Source organism: Anopheles ziemanni, chromosome 3 (assembly GCF_943734765.1).
Source record: "Anopheles ziemanni chromosome 3, idAnoZiCoDA_A2_x.2, whole genome shotgun sequence".
In the NCBI taxonomy this organism is placed as follows: Eukaryota; Metazoa; Arthropoda; class Insecta; order Diptera; family Culicidae; genus Anopheles; species Anopheles ziemanni.
Window position 1 is genome coordinate 55,665,892 of NC_080706.1, and position 10,429 is coordinate 55,676,320.

General features: G+C 47.0%; 1 protein-coding gene across 1 annotated transcript; it reads left to right on the plus strand.

The window, feature by feature from the left end:
* Positions 1 to 705: 705 nt before the first annotated feature.
* On the plus strand, positions 706 to 9,881 carry LOC131289320 (acyl-CoA Delta-9 desaturase-like). The gene is made up of 6 exons (XM_058318552.1): positions 706 to 1,114; positions 1,198 to 1,463; positions 1,550 to 1,620; positions 8,860 to 9,045; positions 9,133 to 9,328; positions 9,405 to 9,881. The coding sequence occupies exons 1-6, from the start codon at positions 706 to 708 to the stop codon at positions 9,879 to 9,881; spliced, it is 1,605 nt and encodes a 534-aa protein (XP_058174535.1).
* Positions 9,882 to 10,429: the final 548 nt, after the last annotated feature.

Genomic DNA, 10,429 nt, shown 5'->3' on the forward strand with positions numbered 1-10,429 from the left:
GTCAATTTTGAAGATTTTAAACAGCCGTAAACGGCTAATTGTTAGTATATTCGTTGAAATTTTTGCGGTTTTGGTTTGTTGATGCACCACTCTATCATGCTGCTAGTGCGGTGTGATGCGAAATAAATAGATAGAATCGGCGTTCTTTTCAATTTTGATGTTTTCAAACAGTAAAATGTAAGTAAATACATTAGGCCATCTGTAAACAATAATTTTATATGTTTACGTTGAAAAATTACGCCATCAATTGACTTCAAACATTGAAAGTGACGCTAATGTCTGTAGTAACAAATCTCACCTAACGCGAACAAAGAACAGAGCGGAAATCAACTACGGAAAATTCAAAAGTCCATAGCTTTAAGGTCGATTTGTGGCGGCATCTGTAATTGTAAAAGTATGAAGTTAGTTTTTAAAGAAGGCTACACATATTTTGTTTCTATCGCACACTTCTTGCAGCGAACATTGACATTTGATATTTGACATTTTGAAAAACTAAATGATGAATTATTTAATTTTATTCAAATCTGAAGGTATTTAAAACTTGTTCGATTGCACTGAGCTACAGATTGCGAAATTTTTAGTTTTTGATTTTTATTTCACACCTAAAAGGCCTGAATGTGATCCTATCTCCTTCTAAGGGAAAAGTCGACTAAAGCCGGTTTTTGAACTCTCTTTACTTCATTCTCGTTTTGCTGCAGCTTCACAATGGGAGCAGACTCATTAACGAAGACGATCCTGTGCGCAAAGACGCCCGAACTGATCGAGACGGCAATCGCCGACCGCAAGCCAGAGCAGTCACAGACCGACCCGCACAGTTTTCCCTCGACCAGCGAGAGCGATGTTGCGCTTTCTGAGTCGACCCTCTCGGGCGCCCAGTTCGAGAAGGTCCTCCAGACGTGCAACACGGTGGCGCACGAGGCCGAAGCAGACCGGAAGCTGAAGGAGATCGGCTCGGCCACGCCGATCCTGCCGTCCGAGATCGGCACAGACTTCAACTTCAAGCGGGAGATCGTGTGGAAGAACGTGATCGGATTCCTGCTGCTGCACCTCTGCGGCTGGGTCGGGCTGCATCTGGCTTTCTGGCGGTACTGTGATTATCGTACAACGCTTTACAGTGAGTATCTCCACCGTAGCTAGACCGGGGACGATACGAGCCCTGACTTCAACTCGACCAACTCTGCTCTTCCATTCCGCCAGCTATGTGGCTGATGTACGCCTCCGGACAGGGTGTCACGATGGGTGCACACCGACTCTGGTCTCACCGGGCGTTCAAGGCGACGCTCTGGCTGAGGATCATCCTGCTGTGGATGCATACACTGGCCGGACAGAACTGCCTGTACGTGTGGGTTCGCGACCACCGACAGCACCACAAGTTCTCGGACACGGACGCCGACCCGCACAACGCCAACCGTGGCTTCTTCTTTTCGCACATCGGCTGGCTGCTGTCCCGTAAGCATCCGAAGGTAAGTCTCCCGCCCGGTACCTGTTTGCCACTGCCAGCCCTCTTCAATTCGTTCGTGTTTGTTCGATCCTCTATCCCTCCATCCAGGTGATCGAGTACGGCAAGAAGATCGATATGTCCGATCTGGAAGCGGACCCGCTGATTATGTTCCAAAAGGAGTAAGTACCGAGCGCATCACTGAACCATTTCATAACCGCACACCACAACCCAGACGCCTCACCAGAGCACTAGAATCAACGTGTTCACGGTCAACGTTCATAATTAGATGGACCTAACCTTCACACGGGTGTCCATCGGTCAATTGCTGGCCGATGCTGCGCCAGGCGAAACGGCCGGCGGAGTGAAGGCCTCTCGCGGTACTAACGACCCTCGTCGCGCGCAATTGTACAGCGCCATAACGAAAGTGTTCAGCATCGTGGTGAAAGAACCTCACGTGGAGCCATTTCGGTACATCGACGTTTCGGTAGTTGGGATATTACTACAAGTATGTGAGGTGTTTTCGTTTTTCATTTCGGGCGTCATTGTTAATGACCGTGTCCGTGTTCAATTTCGGAGATGTTGCGTAAGCTCCTCATGAGCCTCATACGCTGAAGAGATCGTTGACATTCGTTGGCCAAGAGTTCAGCCTAACGGAATCAGTCTCTAGCTCTTTCGACCTTGGACGGTTTTTGAGTTGTATTTTTGTTTTTTTGTCGGGAAGGAGGGGGACAACACAAACTTGCACACAACTATTTCCATTTGGTTTTTCTTGGGCTTTCCCTGCACGTGTGGGGCTGAGCGCGGCACGGATGCGTTCCGTCCACGTAACGGTCGGCCGAAACGATGCTGCAGTCAAATAAATCTAGGCTAGTCGTATCTTGCACCATATTTATTGCAAAGCTTTCTCCTCGCTCGTGTTCGGGGCCTGATTTTTGGGGAATTCAAATCGCCCAAGACAACGGACCACGACGACGCACCCACCGTACTGGGGTCTGTCTATAGTCACGTCACTCCGGCGCGGGTTTCGCTGTTACCCGATCGATTGCCTAATCTTCGGTCGGGTGGACTCCGGACCCTAACCGGTCAGCCTCCGTTTTTCCGTCAGCTCGAGCAAGTCGAGAGACCCGAATCGAGCGATGAAGCGAAAGCCACAATGGTACCGCTTGCCATACATTTGAATTTTGGGTTGAAATTGATTTCGATGGGAAGAAAAAAAAACAAACGGTTTCAATTTTATGATCCTATCATGTTTTGTTTTTATAATCCTATAATTTATGTGCTTGATTACAAGTATTGCAAGGTTAAAAGATTTCGAGAATTTAATGCCAATAACGTGTACGAAGTGTCCATTTGGGTTGCATTCGCGACATATGCGCTTTTTGTTCCGTAAGAGTCCTCCAAGGTTGTGCGATATTAGTCAGATTGCTAAACTACCTTCGCGCCTAAGCAGCCTCGCATAGAAACTAGTGTATTTTCCATCCATCGAAGGCGTATAACAACTTTCAACCGAAAGGAACTAGGCCATGCCCAACACAGGGTTTGGAAATTGGATACAACCGTCGCCAAAAACTATCGGAATCCTTCCTGTTGTTCGGTGGCAAAACGGAGGCAACGCAATGCACCACTTCGTAGAGGCAAAAGAGAAAGTAAAATGTAGTCTTTGAATTTTGCCACCAACGGAGTCGCGCTACAACGACCTTCGGAAATTAAATAATTCGACCAAGTTGTTTTAACAATGCGACCAGCGTTTGGGGTGAACGTTTGATTGAGGGCGATAATAATTTTAAAAACTAATCCGAATGGGTTCAAATGAATGGAAAAATTCAGATCTGTTTCGTTAATTTTGTTTGTTTCTTTGTTTCCGCTATTATAAATGAATATCATTGCGAGGATATGTTCATACCGTTTGAATGTTTTTCTTAAATTTTTTTAATGATTTGAATTCTCCTTCTAAGTTATAGTTATCTTGATGTAAAGGTTATATAATTTTAAATTATTCGCTTTGTTTTATTTTCATTCAACTAACACACCACGACCGTTGGAGCCACATGATGAAATCACACGATCACGTAAAGATATTCAAACCAACTCGTTTTGGAGAGCCCTAAAGCGTCAAAATGTAGTGTTTGAACAAGAACCAGACGACTAACTTCTTGCTGGTCGACCGGTGCATTGTTCTTCTGCAACAGATCAATTTTCTGATTCCGTCTTAAAATAAACAACTCATGGTTGGGAAGGAACCAGTCGACAGACGTCACACCAGACGTGAGCTATATGGTTCGCTACTGCCCAATCGTACCGTGCAAAATCGCTTGATGAGGCGAAAAAGTGCGTCGATCGTATCCGCCCTGTCCGCCAGCCGGATTACTTCCGTCCATTCCGAGCGGCCGAGGGGCCGTTCTCAGGCCAGACCGTGGCAAACCGTGGCGAAAGATGGGATTTTCTCCACGGCCCGAAACCCCGAAAGTCAAGAACCGAGGCTAGGATCATTTACACTGGCGAAGGTTATTGGACGGAAAGATGAGAACGCCACGTGTTACAATGTGGCCGATTGGTGGCGCTGGTTGAGACAAATGACCTTTTTGTTCGTCTGTACAGCTGGAACGATGATCCATCGTCAGCTTGAGATGATAAATAGGACGTAATCTTGTAGTATTCTCCGTATGAATAAAGTTATCAGCAAAACACGTAGCTATTCAGCAAAAATACCACTCAGTCTGTGATTTCGACATCAGTTACACCATCACGATTCGTGAAATCTGGGAGGAGTCAACAACGCGTCGCGGTTGCCAAACTTCCTTTTTGACGCTTGTCAAAAGATTAATAAACATGAACCACTACGAAACGTTGCCGGCCAGCCAGGGAGGCAGCTGCAAACGCTAAACATTTGAAGCGAGACCACGATCCGCCGGTAGTGTCTTAGTCATGCTGGTCTAGAGGTGAGCCATTTAATCGATTTTTGATTTCGTTACAAGCCCCGTTTGTAATCGCCGCAGACAGCGAGCCAACGTTAACTAGCTGCCGGAGTTCTGAGTCGGCCGTGCAGTGGTTAGGGTGTTTGGAGGCCAAATTTCCTTAATCCTCCGACCGCGTGTCACATCCGTGAGACGTCTCCGGCGAACCATGGTTGGCCCACCTGGCGGTGGAGTCCGACACACCAAAAACGTACTGCTACAGCTAGGATACACATTTTCATTTGTCTAACCATCGACCTTCGAAGCCGAGCGCTGCGTGTCTGCCTTTCCCGTTTCGTGTCGCGCGTCGTTTTGCCGAAACGAGGTCACCAATAATGATTGATGAGGGTTGAAATGTGATGTAGAATTCGCAAGCAATTTTAGTGTCTGTCACGAAATGTTCAATCATTTCCCGGGAGCGCTCCAGCGTTACCGGAGCGTTAGCCACATGAGGTTAATTTATCTGCACGACCGGCTGGCTTCGCACCTTCGATATGATAAACGAGATTTGGCACTCTTGGGTGTACAATGAGAAGTCCTTGCCGCACTGACGATGGGACCTATCTAGACGGGTGGTCGCCTTGAGCTTCTCCGAACCGAGCTGCTGACATGAATAAAACAGTAGCAGAACTCTAGCGTCTGCCCGAGGATCGGTTGATCCTCCGTAGTCGAATAACGAATACAAGAGCAACCGATAACCGGTTCTCGGATCGGTTTCGTCATTCAGTCGTGATGGTGGGTTTTTTTTCACTTCCCTATCTACAGCACATGTGGTGCAAAACGATACGATCTTTTTGTTTAGTTTGGGATTTTTTATATAATATTGAAGCTCCATGGTCACGTGCGGTTTTAGAATAAATTAATCTCTAAAGGTTTTGGGATGCGCTGCGTGTCTGGCAGCGGTCTTAAGGTCTGATCCAAACGATCGCTAACCGATAAACGATCGGTTTTCGGACATTCTTATTAGCATTTTTCGGATCAACAACCAGCACGGGTTGTATCGAGCAACGGACGTTCGATTGATGATATGCAGCGCCCGATACGGACCAGTTCGAAAAGGATGTAGGTCGAGGACGTCCGGGTGAAAATATTTCATTGAGAACTAAAACGCGCCAAACAAACACTATGAAAGAATGCAAGAGTGGTAGATGCTTCCTCGTGTCCAGAGTGACAAACGGAACGAACCACCGCCTTTTTGACTTTGGTAGATCGAAAAGCCTAATGAAATCACATTAAACCACACGAGGGCAGTTGAGTGATGGCCGCGGTTCGTACACCGTTTCCTGTTGTTCGTTGAAGTACCAAGCCTGAACAGCGCCAGCCGAGCCGGTGGTGAATTAAATCATCAAACGGGGCACGATCGAATCTCAGCAATTAACGATATGTTTCCCTTCCGAAAGATCAATCTGGCCGTTGTTCTTTTTCCGCGCTGGCATTGCGCTTGATTGCGCTACCGATGGTTTTGTGTGGCTCAAAAAGTACCGGGGATTGCGCGCGGTAATTCTTCATCGGTTGGCAACATTGGCAAACCGCGCCGCACCACCGGGTGCCATTTTCCATTCACCTCCCAGCTGCCCAAGAAAAGTGCGACCCAATGTGTCCCTGGGTGTCCATCTGAAGGTTCCAAACACTCACACACACACACACACTTGATGCGAAGGTCGGCAGCAGTCGGTGCCAGTCTTGACACGGTGTCTTTGCATGTCTTGCGGCCACGTTTTGGCCGTAGAAGTTTTTTTTACTTACTTCTGCAGCCTCTCATCGATGGCCTCCCGAGTCCGGAGTGGAGTTGCGATCGGCGGCAAATCGATGCCCGAGGCCCACACGGTGCACACGTAATTGAACTTCAATTCATGGTCAATCCGTCGTCGTTCGGCGTTCCATCGTCCTGCGCCACTTGAGTCGAGTCGTGCAGCTTCCATCGTCGGTTGTGGGTTTGCTTCTTTGCCGGTGGTGAAGGAGGAAGGGGGGAGGCGAGGCTTGGAGGCGGTCATTACCAACACTTACACTTGACGCGCCCCAACCCAGCCGCAGCCGCTCGCGGAGTGATTACCCGCGCGGTGTGCACTTTATTTATGGCTCTTTCATTTGAACTTCGACTTTGCGCCCCGTCAAGCTGTACATCACCGGCGGCTCGCTGCCCTTGACTCGCACGACTCGGACAAGCGGAAAAAGGTCGCGGGGTCGTGGCGGGGATCCTCGCAAAGTCCCACCGACGGAAGGGATGGCGCAAGCTCGAACGCAGCTTCGAAACGGCACGTGCACGTGTGGAATTGCCGTTAAAAATCATACAGGACTAGGGCGTTTTTACGTTGGCGATTGCGAAGGATATCATTTAGCTCCGTCAGGCACGCTACCGACCACGTGTGCGTCGGTACGGTAAGGTTCCCCTTTCCCAACCGCACAAGTGGAATCGGTACTGGCCTTAACGTCCGAGGATCGCCGCATGGCTAATCACCATCTTGGGCGCCATAAGGCGGTCAATTGAAGGGGTGGTGGTCTGTTGTCCCGTCGGGGTGACTTTCTTGTCGCAGTCAAGGTACACTGGTGTAGCACGGGTCAATAATTACACCGACTAGTGTTGCCGGTGGGAGGAAGTCGTTGATTCAAGGCTGCAACACAATCGTTCTAAGAAAGCACATTGCGGGTGGCGTGCCGCATTAGGGCCGCTATCGAGCTGGTTTCGCTGGGTTAACCGGGACCTGATCTAAGACAAGAAGTAGTACCGTGCGTAATGATACAGGTAAAGGGCCTTTTTCTCTATTGCTAGATGTGTCCGCGTGATTGCATCGTTTAAGCGATTTTTTCTGCCATCCCATTTCGTCGGATTGTTTTATTGGCTGAGTGTGGCTTTATGAAACAGGAAGAAACTACGGGTGTGTTTTTACAATCTCTAATTACGGTCTCTGATAGGAATAGGAATAAAATGCAAAGAGTCTACCTTTTTCCAGGCTTTTCTAAGTTCTCTTAAACTCTCTACGCACATTTGATTTTTAAATCGATAACGATAAAAACGTTAAAAACATCTCACAAATTCGAGGATCCTTCATGGAACATGTTTTCCTGGATGAAGAATCCTGACCTAGTTTTGGGTCAAAGATTCCACATGTTACATTTCCTGGAAGCTAGGACATACAGTCGACTCTCGATAATTCGAAGTTGGAGGGACCCAGAAAAAAGTTCGATTTATCGAGAGTTCGAATTATCAAGAGTGTTAGGAAATAAGCAGCTACGGTTGCTGAGTTATGAACTGGAAATAAGTATGCGTGTATTGATTTACGCTATGCTTTTACCCACCGTTTTCGCTAACTGTTTTTTCTTCACTTTTCTTTGTGCACCTTCCTACAAAGCAGTTGTGCCCCAAATATGTCCGTCCGCCCGTCTACACCATGTAGTCTAATTCGGACGAAAATCTTCGTCCCCGTTCAACAGAGTGTTACAGGGCACCCGCAATGTGACGCGTTCTATTACGTTTCAACTTGCTCAGAACTTCGAATTGTTGCGAGTTGAGTGGATACAGCTTCGAATTATCGCGTGAAGAGAGCAACCTAGCTTCGAATTTTACTTCGCTTTATCGAGTGTACCAAATCGTAGTGTTTTTATTCGAAATAGTGAGAGTTTTCCAAGGGACTACTGATATACTTCGATTTATCGAGAGTTTCGAATTATCGAACGTTTGAATTATCGAGAGTCGACTGTATATTGATTTAAAAAATCCAAAATCAAAGATATTAATTTGCCGATATTAGACTAAAGAAGCTTCATTTTTGGTTTAAACTTCTTGTGTCATCCTGCAAAATCACCGCTTGTGCTATGTGCAATGCTTTTACTGAATATGTTATAGCTTATTACTGCGACTGCACAGGATTTAAACCTTACGTTGCTGCACGACGTAAGTTAAAAGGAACTAATAAAAGTGTGATATTACGTATCTTTTCAAGAGACTTCAGTTTTTGGTTGAGAATTCCGGTTTTATTTTGTGATAAAATGTTCAGTTTGTAGGATGTAATACCGTTGAACCGTAATAAAATTTCTATTGCTTTTGTTTTTCACCAGTAAGATTCTTCATAATGAATTTTTATATAGGGAATTTCTTATAATGTGAAGAATTAAGAGAATGACAAAGCTATTTTCTGCTAGATTTTTTTTTTTATTCTTGCAACCTAATCTTTTTCTTTTGACTTCAAGATTGTTGAGTGAATTCCAATTTAAGACATTAACAATCATAAACATATTTTTGTGGTGATGCGATATAATTCTGCAATAGTTTTTTCGTTACAAACCCATTACTATTTTAGCATGCCGCAAAGCATGATCAACCGTTAAAATTGTGCACGAAAACCGTACTTGTCCTTTTTGGAGCTAAATGCTCATTAATCATATTCTCGCAAAAGTTAATTTACAAATTAAACTCTTATTAACGAAACTTTTATTTTTACCTTCGTCCGCTTCGTTCTTCCACAGTCATTATAAACTTTTGTACACCATTTTCGCGTTGTTCGGCCCTACCGCCATCCCGGTGTATTTCTGGGGCGAGAACCCACTGTACGCGCTATTCGTGGCTTTCTTCTTCCGCACGGTCCTCAGCCTAAACGCGACCTGGTCGGTCAACAGTGCCGCACACATGTTCGGTACCCGTCCGTACGACAAGTAAGTGTTTCTCATTCGTGACCACGTTATGTAAAAAAAAAATACTAATTATCCATTACTACTGTTTCGCCTCGCTACCTTCCGCAGAACCATGTGGCCAGTGGAGAATATGTTCGTGTCTTTCGTAGCCGTTGGCGAGGGCTGGCACAACTACCATCATGCCTTCCCGTGGGATTACCGTGCATCGGAGTACGGCACGCCACTAAATCTGACCGGAACGCTCATCGACCTGCTGGCCAAGTTTGGGGCAGTGTATGATCGCAAGACCGCAACGACGAATATGGTGAGTGTGGACTACTCGGACAACCGTGTGGAGCACGTGTTAACACCGTCCATGTGTGTTTTTTCCGCATTCGCAGGTGAAAAATCGCGTCATGCGTACCGGCGACAAGTCCCATCACACGTACGGCACCGACGAAGGCCGCAAGGCGTTCACCACCCTGTGGAACATCTGGAAGCACCCGTCCAACCCGAGCTACAACTCGATCCACACGCCAAAGCCGAAGATCCTGCAGTCGGATGGCTACGCGCTCATTCCGGACGAGCTGAAGCAGGCCGAGCGGGACGAGGAGCTGCTGTCGAAGGAGAACGAGGAGTTGATGCGCCGCCAGAGGGAGGAGGAGAGCCGCACGACAGAAGCGAACCAAATCTACTCCAAGCTGTCGAAGTACATCAAGGAGCAGCAGCAGACGGTGCCGGCCTCGGTTGACGACTTGTTGCTGCAGTCGAATAACAACAGCGATAAGACTGCACTGCTGCAGGGCAAGGCGGCCCTCAATGTCGTCGACTGCAACGACAATGCGCTCGTGAAGCGGAAACCGGTCAGTCAGAACTAGGAGATGCTCGGTACGAGCTCCACCGTTAGTCAGGATTTCGTTCGCATTAGCCGCACCGAAGGATGCGTATCGGGTTTGGTCGTTGTCGACATACCATGGGGCCACATACACGTCAGTCGCGCCACTTGTCCAACGGATCCTCCTGGACGTTGCGCGGCCGATCAATGGCCCACGCCGGGTGTATTATTTTTAAGCACATTGAACTTGTTTGTGGTACTGTAAGATTACTGTCTAACAGCTTGGGAGCCTTTTCAAGGTAACTACACCTGCATGTAGTAATAACGGTGCTCCCGAGCAAGTACGATTTCTCTCTCAGGATGGATGGATCCTCCCCTAGCTGAAACTATGTTGCGATCAGTTCCGCAGAGTAAGGCTCGGTTAGAAACAGACAAGAAAAGAACAAATCAAATATCAGTGACTCTTCTGCCTTATTTTGGGAGATTCATTAATCGGACTCACTAATTATTGCATGGCATGTGTGTGTTTTTTCCCCCATGCAACCAACCACTTTCTACAGACCAAATAGTGAGTCCCGACAGATATAAAAG

Coding starts and splice junctions, on each gene's coding strand:
- LOC131289320 (XM_058318552.1), top strand. CDS start 706: ATGGGAGCAGACTCATTAACGAAGACGATCCTGTGCGCAAAGACGCCC. Junction 1,621..8,859: donor CTGATTATGTTCCAAAAGGA/GTAAGTACCGAG, acceptor GTTCTTCCACAG/TCATTATAAACTTTTGTACA. Junction 9,046..9,132: donor GGTACCCGTCCGTACGACAA/GTAAGTGTTTCT, acceptor TACCTTCCGCAG/AACCATGTGGCCAGTGGAGA.